The sequence below is a fragment of the Fulmarus glacialis genome, unplaced genomic scaffold, assembly GCF_000690835.1.
Source record: "Fulmarus glacialis isolate BGI_N327 unplaced genomic scaffold, ASM69083v1 scaffold17207, whole genome shotgun sequence".
In the NCBI taxonomy this organism is placed as follows: domain Eukaryota; kingdom Metazoa; phylum Chordata; class Aves; order Procellariiformes; family Procellariidae; genus Fulmarus; species Fulmarus glacialis.
This window is the reverse complement of record NW_009221443.1, coordinates 24123-44526: the sequence shown is the minus strand read 5'-3', so window position 1 is coordinate 44526 and position 20404 is coordinate 24123. Positions and strand designations below refer to the sequence as shown.

The 20404-nt window shown below is 40.2% G+C and overlaps 1 protein-coding gene across 1 annotated transcript in view; it reads left to right on the top strand.

The window, feature by feature from the left end:
• LOC104079185 (band 4.1-like protein 5) overlaps positions 1-18023 on the top strand; it is a gene marked incomplete at its 5' end in the record, with an annotated part of 28888 nt that extends 10865 nt beyond the window's left edge. The window contains 10 exons of the mRNA XM_009581126.1: positions 6433-6599; positions 7159-7253; positions 12492-12620; positions 13191-13252; positions 13902-14012; positions 14583-14676; positions 15614-15691; positions 16532-16573; positions 16980-17113; positions 17966-18023. Of these exons, the coding sequence (XP_009579421.1) occupies positions 6433-6599; positions 7159-7253; positions 12492-12620; positions 13191-13252; positions 13902-14012; positions 14583-14676; positions 15614-15691; positions 16532-16573; positions 16980-17113; positions 17966-18023 (970 nt within the window). The remainder of the gene's footprint in view (positions 1-6432; positions 6600-7158; positions 7254-12491; positions 12621-13190; positions 13253-13901; positions 14013-14582; positions 14677-15613; positions 15692-16531; positions 16574-16979; positions 17114-17965) is intronic.
• Positions 18024-20404: the final 2381 nt, after the last annotated feature.

Genomic DNA, 20404 nt, shown 5'->3' with positions numbered 1-20404 from the left:
GGAATGCATAGCGGTGCTGGTACCTATGCTGTCCAAACCACCATGACCAGTCTCTGAGACGTGGACCTTTGTGGAGCTTGAGACTACTTTCTAGCAGAGGCTGGAAAATTACATTGAGCTGTCTCTGAGATAAGGAAAATGGACCCAAAACTGACTATAGAGGGGGGAAAAAAGCTTTTATTACGAAGGCTCTGCATATCATGTTGTTGGTATTTAGTCTTTAAAGGAAAAATAACATATAGACCAGAAGCCACCCGTCGCTCTTATATTAAAAAGAGTATATGTGTGTATCTCTCTCTCTCTCTCTCTCTCTCTCTAATCTCTAATTGGTTTAAGGTTTTTCTTAATGATTGAAAGTTTTGGTGTTTTTTTTTTTTTTTTTAGCTGGGTTTAACTTTGAGAGCCATGCAGGAAGTCACATTTGTAATAAAACTACACGTGCAACTAGTGAGTTATAATGTGGTTTCAAAAATCTTAGAGAGATAGAGGATGTAACTGCCCCTCCTTTTGAACCATGATTATTTAAAAATATCTAAGATAGATGGTTGATCTGAAAACTAACCTTTTTTTTTAACAAGTCCTCTTCTGAAAAACAGTGTTTGGAAATGGAATAGAATTATTTTAATTTTTTTAAGAATAAAATTATCAGAACTCCTGAAAAGGTGAAGAGTAATATTTTTTTTTTTTTGCTTTGTAGAATTTTTTTTTTCTTTTTTGCTCCTGTGCTTCAGTTCAAATGAAACAGAAATATTTGCTGACAAACACCAGTCCTACCAAATGATTCACAAGGTTAATTGTTAAGTCAGAGGTTAAGACTCCAGCTTCATGGCTCATTGGTGTTCTTGGGGGCCTTTAATAACGTGAATAACTACCTTTACCCTTGAACGCACTGTGTTTTCATGTGTTTTCTGAAGTTAGCTACTTTTAAATTGCAATATTCTTTTCCTATTAAAAAAAAAAAGAGGAAAAGTTGTGGTAGAGTGCTTTTAAAATTCATTTATATTTGGCTTTTAGGATAAAGAAGGTGCTTGAATGATTTTCAAATTGTTTGAGTAAGTTTCAAATTGCCACAGAGCCCAGAAATACAAAACCATTGTTTTCAGATATCCAGCCCTGAAGAACCAAGAAAGTCTCAGCCAGGACATAACTTAATATTGCCTGAGATATTTTGGCCTCCTCACCCTTGCATCTGACAAGGGGAAAGAGATTGCTAATGAAATACGAGTCTCTATTTTACAACTCTGCTTAAAAAAAAATAAAAAGATATGCAAGCCACATATTAAAGATCTGTGGGATCTCCAGAGCAATCTTAGATTAGAGCAATCTTTTGTGCTATTTTTAGTTTTTAGATTTTGCAAGGTGGATGTTGTAAACTTCTGGAGCAAAGCAAACCTATTTATTTCTTTATTATTTATAAAGTTGCGTAAGAATATGCAAATGAAAACAGGTGTTTTAACTTTAAAATATCTTATAATTTCTGTGTAGATGAGGGAGAAGCAGCCATTAATTTGTGGAGGAATTTGGGATAGTTTTGTATTTAAAATGCAAGAACATTGTTGCAGTAACAAGTCACTGTTTTATTGCAGAGTTTTAAGTTCAGATGTGCTTATGTAGTGGTCAGGCCACTGCAAGTAGTGGCTGACTCCTCAGGTATCAGAGAAGTTTTGTGTAGCTATCATAGAATTAAAGAATAGTTGAGGTTGAAAGACGCCTCTGGAGATCATGTAGTCCACCCCCATGCAAAAAGCAGGGTCAAGTAGAGCAGGTTGCTCAGGACTATGCAAGCCAGGTTTTGAGTATCTCCAAGGATGGAGATTTCACACCCTCTCTGAACAACCTGTTCTGGTGTTTGACCAACCTCACAGCAAAAAAGGGGTTTTTTTCCCTTGTGTTTAAGTGGAATCTCCTGTATTTCAGTTTGTGCACATTGCATATTGTCCTGTCTCTGGGCTCCCTTGAGAAGAGTCTGGCTGTTGTCTTTACTCCCCCCATCAGTTTTTTATACACATTGATAAGATCCTCCTGAGCTTTCTCTTCTCCAGGTTGAACAATCACAGCTCTCTTGGCTTCTCCTCCTATGTCAGATGCTCCAGACCCTTTATCATCTTCGTGGCCCTTTGCTGCACATCCTCCAGTATGTCCACATCTCTCTTGTCCTGGGGAGCCCAGCGCTGGGCACAGCACTCCAGGGGTGTCTCACCAGTGCTGAGCAGAGGGCTGGGTGTCCCAGCCACCTGCAGTGTGCTGACTGTCACGGACTGCCCTGGGATTAACTGCAAGTTTGGTAATTAAAGCTGTGGCTAAAATTTTCCTAGTAGATTTTTTGCGTGATGGCAGAACTAGTTCAGATTCAGGATAGGGGAAGCAACCATGGTGGCCTGAAATCCATCTACCTTTAGAATTTATTTGTTTCGGTATGGTATATGTTGCAGGCTTTTGCCATGTGGCTTTGAATCTTGCATACATCCTGAGGGTTGATTTTGCTCTGTGCTGGACTTATTTTAGTGTGCCTTTTAGTCACAGTAAAGGGAGGACTCCCTCTCCACTGACTTAGGGAGAATTACTGTCCTGGTTTCCACTAGAGTAAGTGACAGCTCTCAATAGCAGATGGAGAAGCTGTACCACATCAGTACCAACAAGACTTAGCTGCATTTCTACAGGGGCAGGTCATGTGCTCTAGGAATAGCATTGGGGAAACACGTGGATGTCTTTCTAAACAGTATGGTGACAGATCTTTGCTTAATACCCACAAAGGTTCTGCAGCTAGCACCTTTTCCTAAGGGTGTTTTCTTTCCTTTCCTGTAGTTGTTGACTTGTGTGTATTACGCTATGTCAGTATTTGGAATTAATCTTCAAAAAATGGGAGACAGGAGAAGTCTTGGAATGTGGGACTCGGCCTGCTTCATTAGAAACTGAATACGTGTGAACAGTCTCCATTTGTAAGATCATTCATCCCCAGGATTTTTTCTTTTGCTTTCCTCACTTTAAAAGGAAAAGGAAGTTCTATTTTTTCTGAGTATTTTGCATTTTTGTTTAAGAAAAAAAAATCTGAAAAGGTGACAGGCTTAAATTTACTACTTTTCTTACCTTCAGGTACAACACTGAATGCCCCAAAATGAAGGAAATGAACAAAAAATTTCATGCTATTTTACTACCTTGCAGAGTCAGGGTGAGAAACTATTTTGTGTCACTACCAGTTTGGAAAAATAAATTAGCTTGTGTGGTGCTCCATGCTGTTTCAAATTAGATTACTTGCAAAAGAATTATCTCGTTTGCAGCAGACTGGGATAGTTACTGTATTTTGCAGATTGTATTTCACAAACTAGAATTAAGTATTATTTTGCTTTTCAATTAGGAAATTAAAAGAAAAAATCATACCCTTTGTAACTGACAGTTTTCTTAGTCATGTTATGCATTGTATGCTGTATGGTACATACTAATATCAGTATATATGTCAGGCAAAAAGAAGAAATAATGCAGTAGCTTACTCCCTTAATTGTAGGAGTTCCCTGAGCATGTAACGACTTCTGTGTGATTTATTAGTGGGTTGACAAACCTTTCCATGCACCAAAACCCTTTGATTATGCCTATAGTCATAATTTGTATGGCTTGAACTCCTGGTATCATTTATCAGCTCTTCCCTCAGAATAAGTCTTAAAATATGCTGATAGAAATTGATTCTGAAGACGTAAAGCCTGGCACTTACTACTATGCAAAGTTCAAATATCCCTTTGTATGTGGGTAAATACAGGAACGTGGAAAGCTAATGCCCATTTCATTCTTGAGTACTGCACACTGGCTGTCGTAGAAGTCCTGCTTTTACTGGGAGGCCTTTTATTATTTCCCTTATGATTGGCGTGACTGTTCATCAGTGTTTTGTAAGAGAAGTCAGAAATTCTGTGCAGTGATGAAAATAGTGTCTTGTGATTTTTACTTCCATAGTCTGGCCATTTATGAAGCCTTGCTGATGCTCTGAAGAGGGTGAAGAATCTGGGTGGTCTCAAACAATTTAATACTCTTTGGGGAACTCATCTTTTGTGCCTGCAGATTCCAGTGGCTGAGGGTCTCCCTAGTATGACTTTTCTCTTGTGACTGCCTATCTCAGGGTGGCTGAGTAGGTGTTTCAGTGGGTCTGAAGGCAAAAAGGGATCAATTCCTACTTGAATCTTGGCTTAAGAGGCTTCTCTTGAGTCTGCCTAAAATTCATTTGGTTTCCCTGAGACACCGCTGTGATGCAGGGGTGAAGCTGCAGGGACTCACCCGAGTTGTCCTTGCTACCTCAGCCAGTCCTCCATCCTATGGCACAAATGGCAATAAGGTTTTCTACAAACTTTCATCACCTTAATGTAAATAGTACGCTGCTTTTGGAGCAACGCTAGACATTGAGTGTGCCATTTGAATATGCCACCAGATTTCAAGACTGCCCTCATCTCTAGCGGGCAGGTTTTTGAATCAACACTCTTGTCTGTCTAGTAAATGTTACTGCAGTTGTCATAGGGGGGGAAAAAAGGCTAGCGTGATTATCCTAGCAATTTTCTCATGAAGATAAATTTCATTTTTCACTCATTTTCTCTCCGCTGTGCTGCAATGCTAAGGAAAGCATTAGAAGATGACAGCACAAAGAAGTGTTACTGGTGCTCTGCATCATCTCTCTTATGTGGAGTTTTTAGGAGCTTGTATCTAGTTCCTTCAACATGTCATGGTATCAGCACCTCTCAGTGCTGCAGGCAAAATCTGAACTTCCTATACTGGTTGTCATATTAAACATTTGGGAGGCTATTTACAGAAAACTGTCAGAAAATAGGAAGAAAAATGTTGGCTTCATGTGAAGATTATAAAACATTTTCACTCTCATGCATAGGCATCCTCTGATAGTAAGGTACGGGATTCAGTCTCACTTTCTTTGTTGCCTTAATTGGAAGAGTATCTATTCCTGCCTGTTACTCCTAATAATTGAAATTCTATGTATCCATCATTCCCCCTTTGCAAGACTATCTGCCCCTTGCCATTTCCCATTAGTGGTGCACAGAGAGGCTGTTCAATCAATAGTAGATTGAAAAGTTTCCTATTATTTGCTTTGCTAGTGGCTTCTTATTCCACTATTTTAAGAGAATTGAGCAAGTGACCTCAGTTTGCCTCATGGCAATTAATTGTCGTAAGATGATTCGTACATTATTAGCACTAAAACAGTGATATCCTGTAATCTGTTTCCAGAGGTATATATTTAACATTGGAAGGATTCTTTTGGGTGCATGTCCTGGAGCTCTAGTGACAACATGGGACTGCTTCCAAATTCCAAGGGCTGGAGGGAGGCAAGGGGCATTAACCTGTTAGCAATAAGGGAGAAGCTGGTCTGAACTGTCAAGTAGGAAACGTCTCTGTCCATGCATAAGGGTAAGTTCTGTTGTGGTGGATATTTAGTCGGTATCATTGTTGTCGTATTTGGGACAGGACTTTCAAAGATTTTTCTTCTTAAACCAATATTGCAACTAAACTGTATGTAAGTGTGATTGTTGATTGAAATGGGAGACAACCAAACTGCAGTTGTGTGCACAGGTTGTCTGATTAACCATCATGTTCTGCAGCAGCTGTTGTTTCTGTATTTGTTACAGTTTGCTGTTACGATAGCTTTAGCTGTTACTGAACTTTGAAGAGACAGATGAGGTTCCTGACTGTTTGCACAACATAAGCATCATAATATAAATTTTGGTTTTGTAATTTTTTTTCTATTTTCATTTTAAATACAGATGGTAGGACAAAATAAAAAGGAGAGGTTTCTATTAGAAAGCAAAGGAGGTGAAATAAGTGATCCTAACAAGTACAGAGTACATGCTGTGGTTCACTTAAAATATTGTGACTGCTAAGGTTTCATTTGTGTCTCTGCCCAAGTTAATAAAATGGAAACTAGTTACAGGTATGCCTAACCATAACACAGTGTCAATGCAGAGCTATGCACTGCACCCTTCTGTCCTCTGTGTTGGGTGAAGTGCTGTATAAATAGCTTTTTGTGAACAGTATCAACTTCCCTCCCCCTAGCTTTTTTTTTCTCTTGTAGAAGTCCTAAAGTGTACCTTGAGTTTGTTAGAAAAACTGCAGATGTTTGTTCCAAAAAGTGTATTTAATGGATGATAAATTTCCTCCTTCTGTCTTCAATTTTTCCACTGCTATGTGATGAAGCAGCAGGCAATGTGGACCTGTTCTGTTATGAAGTCAGTTCTTCTACAGATGTGAAATGTTCCTCCTTTTTTTTTTTTTTTTTAAACTCACTGAAAGCCAATGTCTATTAGTTACCTGAAACAGTTTTTACAGAATGTGTCTGGTTACCAGAAGACAGCTTGAAAAAAGAGATTGCGTGTATTAAAGCTTTTTCTTGTTATAGGAAGAGTGGTAACATGATTCTGTGTATCTCTGCCCATCTTTCTGTCTTTGCAGTGTACCTCTTGTTGATTTGCTAAACAGCACGGAGTTGCCAGAAACTTGTGTTGATGATACCGTAGGCCATCCAGTTGTTGGCTTGGCAACAGGAGATTCAGAAGAGGCTGTTAGTTGCCCTCATCCTGGCACAAAGGAAACTGCTGCTGAAAAAGCAGACTGTGATCGTAAGCAAACTTACAGATTTTTCCCTATTATCATCACATGTGGGGTCAAAGTTAACTGATTAGGTTGTTATGAGGTTGTTTCCTTACAAAAATCCAGAGGTGTTTTAGAAAGCTCCGTTAGATTATATGCATAAGGACAGTTTTGCCCACCAGCAGGACAACAAAGTTGGTCAGCTCTCTCGGTTTCAGCTGGAAGCAGCTTATTTCCAAGGACAGAGGTACAAGGGAAAAGTCACAGTTCTTCATGGGATCTGACTTTAGCCACAAATACAGTGAAGTGAATTGTAACTATCTGAGCAATTAACTCTTGCTGCTTGCTTGTTCACTGTGAGGCTGGCTGGGTAAATGAAGTTGCGGGAGTGCGGAGTGTTGTGATTAGGTACATACAGTCTGTAGGCTTGAAAGTTGCGTTGAAGGTTGAGCAAGTAGCTTCCCCCGTCCCTGTGCTTTTTTCCACAACTTTAAAACCACATAATTAGAGTTCAGGAAGAATGCAAGTTACAAGTCAGATAACTCCACAGTGACATTAGGAAGATGATATCTTTTCTGTCTTTTTCAGCATTTGAAGACACGTTCTTAAAACTGAGACAGCTGGAGACAGAGTGCAGCAGCCCCGTGCCAACTGAGCGTCCCAACGTAAACATAAACGTACAGGTACTTGGGCTTCATTCCTCCTGGCAGAGTTGCTGAGTTTTGTTCAGATCATTCTGAAAAGTTTTACACTTACCTTGGGCCACTTGCAAGATTTTTAAAAATATGAGTGAGTAATATTAAAGGATAGTAAAGGAAATACAAATGCTTTGTTACATATAAATCTGTGTGTGACAGGGCAGTGAGACAGAAATGGGGGGCAGAGGTGCATGTGCACCTATGCAGGCTGCGGCCTGGTGAAATTTTCTAAAATCAATGTGAGTAAAAGGTATAAACGCTTGAAATGTTCCTCAGTTGTCTTTATCTGTAGATTACTAAGTGTACGGTGTTGTATAGTTCACCCTCTATTTTGAGGGGGTGAGCTGCTTTCCTGGTGTTTTTCAGTTGCCTTTGGTAACCATCCCAGAATGTTGTTTTGACACTCCATTTTGAGTCAAGTTTGCTGGTGATCGTCCCTCCTGTTAAGTAACCGGTTTTTACCTGCTCTCTGATGTAGCTGTTGGTGTGTGTTTACATAGAGAGGAGTGATGTGGTTTGATTTAGTGCTCTCATAAATCCTTCTGAGCAAGTCAGGCTGCATTTCCACGGCAGCTGAGCCAAAGTACGAGCTTCAGTGCTCTGAACAGGGCGAGGGCTCTCTTCTCCCTCGCTCCTCTCTGCTCTTCCTTCCCCGGCTTCCTTCTCTCCTCTGTCACCTCCAGGAATCGTTGCATGTTTCGGTGAACCAATGTAGCCCACAAAATGGCAAACAAAAATTTTTTTGCCTTTTTTGTTTTGAACTTTTTGTTAAGGTGTTGGGTTTTTGGGGTTTTGTTTTGGTTTGGTTTTTTAACTTGTTAAATATTGAGTTAAATAGGTTCATGGAAGGGGTCAAAGAAATGCCAGAGCATAGTGAAAATAAGTAGTGTTGCTAGAAGGGGTGGAGAGGACAGGATCCTCCCTTACAACAGCAGTGAACTATCATAGATTCACCAATTATCAGACAACTGCACCCATGCAGGATATTCTTCTTTTTTTTGATGAGCTTTAAAAAATTTGGAATTTAGATTTCCACTCTGCATCCCCTGGTGTTAAAGCTTTAGGTGCTTTATTGCATTTTGAACAAGCAGAGAGAGTAAAACACCTGGCAGTGTTATCTCTGTTTGTACTACCCTCCCTTGTAGGGAGGCCCGAGGATTTATCCAACTTTCGATGAAGCAGCTATGATTTTTCTTGCTCTCTCAATAGTAAAATGAACCAGGTGCCAAGAGAGGTGTGTAGCAGTACGTGTTTGGGCTAAGCCCATTCCTGAGCATTTGTTCCCCTGCTCCGTGTGGGAGAAGGCTGCTGCTTTGGAATGCTTGGTCCTGCAGGCTGTTTGGCTCTTGTCCCCTTTAAGGACTGTTGTCAGGGATGCCTTGTGCACCCCTCTGCTTGGTGAGTGCAATACAAAGATTACTAGGTCTCTAAGAAGATTAGTCAGTAGGCTATAGGTCCTGTTATGCCGAAACACTGCCTCCGCATAAATTAAAGCAAATGAACACAGTTTATTTCAGAATATTTTTGCCTGTTGAGCTCCGTTTTAGTTCAGACAGAGAGGGGAAAAAACATTTAATTGGTTAAATGGAGAGAACGGAGCAAAAGTGTCGTAGTGTTTTTTAAATTGTGGCTGATATATAGTAAGCGAGGTAAGATTCCTGTAATGAGCTAATCTAACAAACAGCTGCCAATACAGTACAGTCACAGTTATCCAGCTGCTGTCATACGAGGTGCCGAGTAACTTTGGATATTAGAGGTTACAGATACTGGGGTGATAGTAACCTGATTAGAGAGCAAGAACATTTGCATAACTGAGAAATACATGATGAATGGATCAACAGTATGCCAATATGAATCTTTCTTTGGGTAAAAGAGACTTCAGCTTCAAGAAGGAAGTGCAAATTGTATTATGAAAACGCAAGAGTAGATCATCAGTGGTTTTCCTGAGATAGAAAAGACTGAATAAAGCTTTTCAGCCTATGATGTAGCTTACCAAGAGGTCACTTGAGAGTGTTTGTTTAAAAAGGTAGACAAAGATTAGAGACTGTCTCTGTATGCTTTAAATTCTGTATGCTTCAAATTGCAAAGACATGTAGGTTACAGTAGCACCAAATAAGTACACCCAGTTGTGATTAGAGATGATGGTTAATGGTTTGGAAATGAATTGTGGAAACAGTGACCTAAGAATAACTATTCAAACTACTTTGTTTCCTGCTTTTAGAAAAAATACAAATTTCCACTTAGAGAGTTTGTTACAAAATGTACCTATTGGCTCTCCTCCTGCACTTACTTCTGTTCTTAATCTGTTTGTAAAATAGGTGTTTATGGCATCTTCTTCTGACTGAACTGAGTGGGACTGCAATATATCCACTAAAACCTTGCAATGAGCTTAGACCCTGGAGCTTGCTGTTACTTCAGATGAACGCAGTGTTACAGTGTTCTCTCTGAAAGTGTGTGATGACAAATTTCAGCATGTCTCATCTCCCTTAAGTTTTACCAGTGCATAAGATACCTACCTATGTAGAAATTGTTACAGCACATAAAAGGTTTGGTAAAAAGCATCAGGGGAAAGCATTAGCTTTCTGCTTATGAAGGCAGAGCTGCATCCTGAACTTCATAAGTGACACTATCAAATGCCAATGAACTGCTCACTTCAGCTTTGTTAATTAAAAATCTTTAACTATTTTCCATCAAGGGTCAGAGATGGCCTGACACTCATCTTTACGTAATTCTATACTTGCAATCAATCACTCTTGATTGATTTCTTTGATAGGGAAATATATATCTGGCCATCTGTGTTTTTTCAGAGAAAAAGAGAAATCTTTCTAGAATGAGAACTGGGAAGGGGGGAATGAATGGCTTCATTCTAAACCACTGCTCCCTGCCAAAATCTGTTGGAATGGAAGAATGCGACTTTGTCCTTTCCCAGCTTTCACTAGTGCAGTGACCAGACCTGACAAAAGAGAGCAAACAGCTCTTAGATACACTGACGCTCCGCTTTCATCAGCTTCTGAAGTGAAATGAACAATAAAAAGTTCACCCTGTTTGCCTGTGTTCGAAGTCTGCTCCAGAGTCAGAAATGCAAGGGCGTGAGGGTTTTCTTTTTCTGAATTTGTTGTGATCTGTAAACATGTGGAAGTTGCTCCAAAATGTGTCTGTGTTAGATTCCGTCTCCCTGCACAGTGGCACCAGGAATGCTGCTCAAAAGCACAAAGGATGGGGATCGCGTGCCCTGCTGCTGCCTTTAATCTTTCCTTCTCTTTTTACATCGCTGCCTAGCTCCATATTTTGATTGAAGAATAGAGTACAAATACAGTTTGTCTAGTACATGGAAACAATAATAATTTGTAACAAGGTAGAATATTGACAAACCCCAGCAGCTTTGCTCTTTTATGTGAAATGTCTTGTAAATGAGACATCTTGAGGCGTTATCAGGTGCCAAATGCTTTCTCCTCTAGCTACATGCTCTTTCCATTAAAAAACCCAGTAAAATGCCAATGCTTTTTTCAAGCATAAAATAGAAAGGACTGAGAAAAATATGTCTTTAATATTGATGGAAATATTTCTTTGGTGGTATAGAACTTTTACTTGATTACATTAAAGTATTTCTTAATAGTACTAAACTTTTCAAAAGTTGGGAATCTAATTGTTAATAGACTAGAGTGACCTAATTAAACTGGTTGTTCAGGTGGAGGAAGCTGAGAGGAAGTTAAACCACATAGTGGTGCTTAAAGCACCAGTGTACTGATGTGCTCAGTTAAAATAATCAGATGTACTATATCGCTGGTACTGAAATAATGCATTAGAAATTCTGTGCAGGGACTGTTACATAGAGCATCTGGTTCAGTGAGGTCCACTATAAGGATTTAAGGATTGTCACAGTTGGGTACTGCGACTGTACAAATAATAACAATTCAGTTTTAATTATTCCCGACTTTTGGCAATTCCAGCAGCTTCTCTAAAATAAAAACACTTAAATGTTTAATAATTAGTTGTTTTGTTAGTCTTCATGAATTATGTGAATGTGTATCTCTTAATATCTGCTAGCAATAGTCATTAGCAACACTGGTTATTGGTCCTCATACCTTTTTATGTTGACAGTGACCCTTGAATATTTTGCAAAGTTCATTGCTAACTGGGGTCAAAATTTTAAAACGGTTTGTCCTTTAGATAGTCTCGTAAGTTCCTATTTGGATACCCTGAAAGGTGATTTAGAGGGAGACAAGAAAAGGAAATGTTTTTCCCCTCTCTAAAGACCAAATACATAGAATTTCTCACTAGTGTTTCCAGTGAACGAAAAAAGCTGAAAGTGGATGGAGAGCTGTGTGGGGGACAGGTAGTCACCTCTTTTTAACTTCTTTCCCCTGCTCTCTCTCTATGCGACGGGCTTCATTCCTTCTGGGCACGCTGCAGTTCGTGCAAGTAGGAGTGCGGCAGGATTGTGCCTGCTCCGGGGTGTGTTGCAGGAACGCAGCGCTTGCCTCCAGGAAAGAGCCTGCCTTAGCCAGCAACGGTGGCATATGGTGAGGAAAGCAGGACTCTGTCTCCCCCTGCTGAGTCATACCCTGAGAAGAAAGATCACAAGGTTTAGTTTCCACTCAGTTAATTAACTTCTGTCACTAATCAAACAGCAATTAGTAGATTGAATGCTTAATTAACATTTTATAATTAAGAAATGCAATTCACATAATGAAATATACTGTAGTGAAAGGTATCTCATTTTTAATTGTCTTCATTATGTATCTGGCTGCCAGTTTGCTCTGATATAATCAGTGATGGGAGAGGTAGCTAATAGCACATTAAACTGTTGTTCTAATTTGTAAGTGGATTTTAAGGTAAAAATCTTCCCAACTTGCATTTGAGAGTAAATTATCAACTTATAGTTAGGCTATACTGATGTGATATAATATGATGGCTGCTATATTGATCTCTTATCTAAACTAGGCTGCAAATTTAGGGTCCACTTCAATTCTTGCACGCTGTATTTTTAGCACAGCACTTTGCATCTCTGCTTTTAAGCATTGTGCTTTTTTACTTTATGTTTTGCTGTGACTTTACAACTGAGCTCCAAAACAAAGGAAAAAATTGCTTTTTCATTTCAGTATAAATCTGCTGACTTTCCTCTCACTCAGAGCCTTGTTGTTATTTAGAGATGTTAATAAACTTCAGCCCAGACTTTTCCATGTGGGAATTGCTTCTAATAAAGATGTTTTTCATGTCTAGGATGAAGTGGTAAAGTTGACAGATAAATGTCTTAACAATGCAATTGAGAGCCCAATCGCAGCAGCAACGTGGCTTCCAGCAGATATCAAAAGCAATATCCTGAAGGCCCAGGCAGAAGCAGGGCACAAGGTAAATACTCAACTGATAAGGACTGTGACATTCTCGAATGTTTTATTTCTCTTCAGTTGCCTGGTGTTGGAGAAGGTGCCTTGCAAGATAAGGGTGCTCCAAGAGCCGAAGTCCAAGGTAGAATAAGAGAGACTTTCAGCCTTTCTTCACAATAATAGTACTGGAGAGGTTGCCCAGGGAGGAATCTCCATCCTTGATGATACTCAACATGTAACTGGACAAGGCCCTGAACGAGCCCTGGTTTGAGTGGTTATTGAGCCAGATAACCTCCAAATGTTGCCTTCTAACCAAGAAATTATTCTGTGATTCTGTGACTAAGACTATGCTTCTAGCATGTTCTAGTAAATTCTGTAGCAAATAATGGTATTTTATTTGGCTATGTTGGGGAATATTTTTATTTCTGTATGGAAGTTTTCACATAGAATTGATGTTTTAAGTCCCTGAGCAGTAGATGAACAGCACACTTTTGTGCTGGGAGGGAGGCGCTTGGCTCTTCTGTGAATCTCAGAACTAACACAAGATGGAAACAGATATTAGAAATTTATATGTTTGTTCATTTTTTCCTCTCAGGTCGTAAGAGAAGACAGCCTGACAAGTGTAAAGAATTCCAATATTCAGGATGCTGCTGCCAGGTACTGAATAGATTTGGCAGAAACATGTGATCTAGTTATCCAAGTACAGCACTGAGAACCTGCAGTTCAGTGTGGTCTTTCAGTGGCTCAGTGGTCATCGCATTTTACTGTGTATAGTGTAGCTTAACCTGGTGAGTGTGAAGTTTTTTTAAGATGAAAACCAGCAAGCACTGTAGTTGCTGAGTTTTATTATATGCAAGGTAATCCAGATACTCTTTATTCTCCCATACTTTAATTTGATAAACATTGTTCCAACAGCAGCTTCAATCACTATAGTTATTTCTGACCTGTGAACAACTTCAGTGTGGGGAGAGGGGATGGGCCTGTTTACAGTAGCTGTTTTCTAGTGGAGAAAAAAAAATTGTGTACAAAAACCTGACACTGACAGTTGATTTCTTGAGAATTACTGAAACTCAAATGATTGCTAGTTCCACTGGGATTTCAGGCATTGAAAAAGTTAAAGGGTTACAGCATGTAATTTCTTGACCGTTTGTGAAGATGAGCATGTGTCAGACCTCAAAGAGCACATGGGGATATTGTACATGTAGCGATCTCAAAAATATGCTGTAACAAGTGATTCATGAAGAGCTTTCCGTGGAAGGTTGTACCTGGTTTTTGTTTTGTTTTGCTTTTTGTTGTTTTGTGCCAGGAACATTCTCTCGTCAGGCAAAACACAGAGTAGTCCCCCAGCAACCAGTCCAGTATTTCAAGACCCAAGAGAGCTGCTGAAAGCAATCCCTGCCTCAAATGCCTTTGTTCTGTAAGTGATTCAGGAGAAATGTGTTTCTGGGGTAAGGGAACCACATGGAGATTATCATGAACAGGTCTGAAAAGATGAGGAACAGTTGCTGAGCATTTAGGCTACATCTAACTAAGCAGGTTTACTGATGCATCTTTAATTACTGCTGCAACAGTTAATCAGTGTAGGCCAGGCCTCAAGGTGAGGATCCTAGCAAGCAGTAAGCAAATCTCTCATCTTCTGAAACAACTGAAATATCTGACATCCTGCTGCCCCTGGCTCTAAAGAGGAAGATAAGAGGAAGGGAAGGGAGGGCTTCAGGCGAATTAGAAACAAGGGCTGAAGAAGCTCCTTTGAGATAGAAGACATTGATACTGTTGGGTCCATACACAGCTGTAGCTGAAACTATGAAAGAGAGTAGTAATCTGCAGAGGTAGTTGGAAGGCATTTATTTCAACATACTCACAAACATCAGTCTTTTGTCTGCCTCACACGGAACTGGTGTCGAGTTTTTGGGTTGAGCTATCAGGGAAGCAGCAGTCTTTCATGCTATCCAGGCCTTCTGCTGATGAGAATGTTTTCTTCTTTCAGTAATGCATTAAATGAGGACAGCACTGCCTCTAACCACGAGGACCTGCTGATTCCAGCTAGTCTGGCTCCAGCTGAGGAGGCTCCTGTTTCAAAGGTATTGCCACCTGCCAGCCTGAAAGATTTCTTTGTGTCACGTTCTGAGCTACTGATGCCTCCAGGCAAGCACAGCAGACCTTGCTGCATGCCTCTCATAACTCAATGAATACGAGTCATTGGTGAATGCTAAAGAGTGCTTTCTGGAGCAGACAGGGACACTGATCTCTCCAAAGGCCATTCCTGTGTGTCCTTTCAGGTTCTTTGCCTGACACTTATTTATCTAAACTGATTGTTTTCCTCACACTGGTGGGGAGCCCCTTATATTCCTGTGATTTGATGCTCCAGGAAAGAGACTGCAGGGATGAAATTCTGACATAGGCAATTCCTATCAAAGTAACCACAGAGGGAAAAGTTTAAATTGAAATGTTTAATTATTGTATTCTGGTTACCTCAAGGATAAGGTAATTTTTAACTGGACTCCATGAAATGCACATTGTAATTCAGGGGTAAACTTTCCTTTGTCCCTCTCCAAAAGAAAAGAGGAGTCCAGCATTGGATTCTGTTGTTACTTCAGCAGACTGAGGGGTTATTCTGGATCACTAAAGCACCATGCCCTTTAGCTGTTGTCCCTCTAAACCAGTATTATGTAGTTGCTCCCACTGAATAATTATCAATTTAATCTTCTGAGTTCAAATACTCAGCTCACAGATCTTGCTGACCTTCTTGTCGAATGGCACAGTACCCCATCTTCACATAGGAGAATGGGACAGTTTCACAGCTTACATGGCAATGACATTGTTTCCAGTATGTTGATGAGAGTAAGTGAAATGAAAAGGCTATTAAAAAAGATCATATGGAAGGATTTGAGAAAAGAGACCTGATAAACAGTGGTGTTCATTAAGGACACTAGTCTATGACTTGGGAAGCCACTAGAGTATTCAGCAGACCTATCTGCTACTACTGGGAATTCAATTCAAAACTGATTTATTCCATAGAGCACTCCAGATGACCAGGACGTTTCCTTAACATCATTGACAGAGAATCTAATTGACTTTACAGAAGCCACACCTCGGGTAAATGTATTTCAAAACCAAACTTCTTCCTTCACACGTACAGTGGTTTTTACTCATAAACTCTCCTCTGGCTTTAGTATCTGTCCACCAGGCTTGGATCTGCTGCAGTAGAGTGAAGCAATGGTTGACCTGGATCACTGCATATGTGCCCCCCCTACTTGAAGAGTGGCTGGCATAGGGTTGTAGACCCTACAGCTTTGTAATGGAAGTGAAGGAACCTGAAGAGTTAACTTGTATCTGTGCCACAAGAGCCTGTAGTCTTATTTTAGTACACCTGCAAGTGCCAGCCTGCTTCTCAGGCTTTTTGGTATATATAATACTTCAGAAATTATACGTAAATGTGTATATACACACACAGACATATGTGTGTGTGTGTGTGTATATATATATATAGAAAAAAAAAAAACTTGAAAAATAAACTTTTAATACAAATCAACCCTTTTATATAGGTAAAAAGAATCTCTTATAATTTGTGCTGGCGAAAAAGGAGTTACATCGCATGCACCAAGAAAAAGGGGAAACTGTTCACAGATGTGTGCTCTCAGTTAACTTTGTCCACAAAGCAGAAAAAAATAATGAGTTCACTTGCCTTTTGGAAGGGAGCACTATGCTGAAACTGCGACCAGTGAGTTTCTGTGAGTGAGTGGGTGTTAGCTGTATGCTGTGTGGGTGCCATTGACTTTTGGGTATGAAGTCACATCATCTGTAGCTAATCACTAGCATCATTCAAAGACTAGCGATGGACAAATATCTGAGATCGTTTTGGGAGGCAATATTGTTTTGAGAATGTTTGCAGCTACTTCCAACCTTTTCTAATGAGCATTTGTTTGCTTTTTGTAGGTGTCTTCCCAGCCCACGATAACACCGAGGTGGATAGTGCCAGTGAGTTATTTGATCATTCCTTAACAACAACAAAAAAAGAAAAAAAGAAAACTCTTGTCATGATTAAGAAACAGGAGCTCAAGTAAAATAGTAAAATATAATAATTTGTAATAATGTGAAAGCCCATAAAATAATGTACCAGATCAAAAATAAAGCAAACTAATTCAGCTGGAGTAAATCAAACAACATACATATCCTGTTAATATTTAAACTTCATTTTTGCTGCGTTACATTGCAGGTAAATGCCATAAAGTTTCTTTAAGAACTTGCATTTAGTGAAGCCCACTCTGGAACTTGATGAAACCTAGTTTTTACTGTTATAAATGAATCATATTGAAAAATTTGCTTGTCTTGTCATGGTGGCAGGTTTTTATTTCAGTTTCCTGTTTCATTCTCCCCAATTCAGACTGGAGTGATTTCCAATGGGCCTTTGGGAAATGATGTTGCCTTAGCTATGAAGGCAGTGAAAGGCAGCACGGAGGCTCTGTTGTCATCAGCTGGATTGCCACCATCCCAGCAGATATCCGAAGTCCTTGCAAGGTAAGGTCTCCTCAGCACTCACTTTGAAAGTCTGTATGGGGTGGAAAGGAACTATGTGCTCCTACTGCTTCTACTTGAATAGTTATAGTGGTCATTTAGACACAGTGCCTCGTTTTGCTGTGTCTATAAACTATAGCTCTGTCTGACTTTATAGCATTTTAAATCTTATAAATAAATAGAGCAGCTGATGTGTATATTTTTATATAACATTGTTTGAAGGGTAAGAAAACTTTTTTTTTTAATTCAAGTAAGTAAAGGAACACAGCATACAAATTTAGCTGGAGTTGGAGGTAAACCTGTTGTCATTGTAAGTGCTATAAAATTGATTAATTCTTTTTAATTATCATTTCACTTCATTTTCTTTCCTTATTTGCTAACATGTTTTAGTACTGGACTAAAATTATGGTACAGATGAATTTTCTGAGAAATCTCTTTACAGTGTTTCAGTACCTGTCAGAGGATTGGCAGGGGCAGGGGGGGATGTCCCCCAGTTATTTCCAAGCTGTAAGGAAGTCAGAGAACAGAATCTGTAGAAACCTTTCCCATTCCATTCTGCCGTGCTGGTGAGGCAGAATGATGGCAGTGATGATCAGGCCTTTCAGCGAACCTCTTACAGTGCGGATGCGGATGGCAATGATGCTACTGCTGCACTGTGTGAAATTGAGTGTTTGCTCTTCTGCAGTTGTCTGTTGGAAAGGTTTGTCCATTGGTCTCATTAAATTACAAGGGGAACAGCTATTAATGCTCTTTGGAACAATACTCATCTTTTTCTCTTTTAAACCATCATAGCAGATATTTTTGGAGGAGTGTATTTACAGGGCCTCTTTTTTTTTTTTTTCTTCCCCCTTTTAGCCCAGTTACTGAGGATGCTACAATAAGAACGAAATGTTTACTCACTACTGAACTCTAGAAGAAGGAGTTTCTGCACTTCCCAGCTTGTAAAAACTTAGTCTTCTAACATATGTTCAAGGGATCCTTCCGAAAGACTTGCTTGGGATCAAACTCTTGCTGAACAGGAGTCAAACAGCCAGCTGGTTTGCTAGGATCCAGGAAGAGACTTCTACATTTATTGCAATCTAACTGGAATTACAGTCTAAACCGGGATATAAAACCACATGCACATTTGATCTTCTCCCTCAGGAGAAGTGAAATACCACACTGGAACTAGTTCTGAACATGAGGAAGAGAATCTAGTTGCGTTCCGCTCACGCTAGGTTTAGTCTTACCCTGTGCTGCCTCTCATGCGTTAATGGAAAGCGTTCACTGTGATGTTAGCTATGTAGTGTATGAGCACGGTATCCCTGACCTCTGTAGAGTAGTATTGGAAACATTAGGAGAACTTGCAGGGCCACCTTGTGGCCAGACTATGTACGGTGGCTCACAGTAGTGATGACTGTTTCATATGGCCAAGGACATTTTCTTCTGTGTGATTATTCCCTCTGTTTTTCCTTTGTTTTACCAACACATACTCTCCTTTTTGGCCTTAAACCCCTTCATAATCCTTGCACCTCTTGTTATAGTACCTGGAAAGAATTAAAATCTAGTCCATCAGTGATCAACTACGTTTACTGGATTTGAGCTGCTCGTTACAACCAGGAAAAGGAAAATTAACCTGCCAAACAGCTTATAGCATTAGCAGACTGCAGCAGAGGTCCCACATTTTGACACTGGTTATTTCATTTCCTGTATGGCTCAAATACATGCATTTTAGGCTAAAGATATGTATGTTTTAAATGCTGAAGCAGTGAAGGTAGGAGTACAGCTTACTTCAGGAACTGCTTATTGGTTAGTTTTGTTGTTATATAGGACTAGGAAGGAAAAGAATTTTCTTGTTTCTATTCATGCTGTTTCTGGTTGTTGTTTCCAGATGCTGTGCTTTGGGAATACTTAGCAGGTGTGTTAGTGGCATGAGGGTAGAACTAGATCAGTTCTTAACACCACCTCAAATCCTGTTCCAAGTGTCATCCAATAGTTGTATGTGGAACAAAGAATAGAAAGAATAAGGTGAAAACAGGAAAAAAAGATGAAAAGTTCCTGTAAGCAGTTCACTTCTTTGTAGAAGGAAGGTAGGAGCACTTGCAAGAGCACGCTCCACAGAGCTGGTGAAGGCCGTTCAGTGCTCAGGTGAAGTACAGGATACAGTATGTAAGAGATCATTTGAGTCCTGGGCAGCAGGATCCTCATGTGGACATGTAGAGGTGAGCCCATGGACCCTGGGGATACAGCCTGTGAAAAAGGTCAATGCAGGGTCAGAGGGGGGAGAAATACAGAAGCCCGATGATGAACTCCACATCTCCTAACAGGGAAGCACAGATGAAACAACAGGGATCTTCCTTTCTTAGGAAGAGGTTTGTACGTATGACTGGGGCTGGAGGATGTTTTCTGCATAGTGCTGCTGTTTATAAATATTTATATACGTGTCGTTCTTAGAAACAATTTTAAATGTGAAAGTTGTTTCTGAGACCTGTATGCACAACTTCAGTTCTGCACACCGGCTGCATGCACGTCTCTCAGTGTAGACAAAGATTTGGACCAAACCACCGTGGGTTGTGCAAGCAAGCTGGTGCCCCGCTAGGCTGCTTCTTTTGGACTAGAGCGTTCTTACTGCTGCTTTTGTGCTTGTTTGCAAGATGCTGAATGAGAGCGTTAAGGAAGAAGCCACGTGGCATTTATGTGGCCCACTGCCACTCCTCAAAACCCCCGAGGCCTTAATAGAGAGGCATGGGGAGCTCTTAGGACTGACATACCAGAGCGACTCTCTGCAGACAATGATTTGCAGCCATTGCCTCAAGAACCGGGAGTCAAAATTGGTAGCAGGCGCTTCAGGTCCCCCCTCCAGCCAGCGCCTAAAGCGCTGCACGGCAGGCTCCCCGCACTGCCAGCCAGAGGGGAGCTGCTGTTCTGGACCTGTGCAGTGTTTCTGCTCACCAGCCGTTCAGCTCTGTCATTGTTGCTTCCAGTTGAGTATTGGCTTTTTTTATACTTTTAAGTCTGAGCCTTATTGCATACTAAAATGTAGAAGGTTCCCGATTCAAATATCAAATGTCTTAGTCTGGATTAATAATACAGTTGCCAGCAAAGTTCCTGCAGGAAAAGGGAAGCTATGGCTGCAACAGTCTGCTTCCTGCACAAAGCCAGGACTGTGTGGGGAAACTTGGCACTTGCTGTTGATCTGTTTGCTCAGCAGCTGAGCTGGCGTTCGCCAGCTACATGTGTTGGTTTTGTAAATAGACAGAATGCAGTAGCTTTTTCTTTAAGGCATGCTTGATATTTGACTCGTCCCATTGGGTT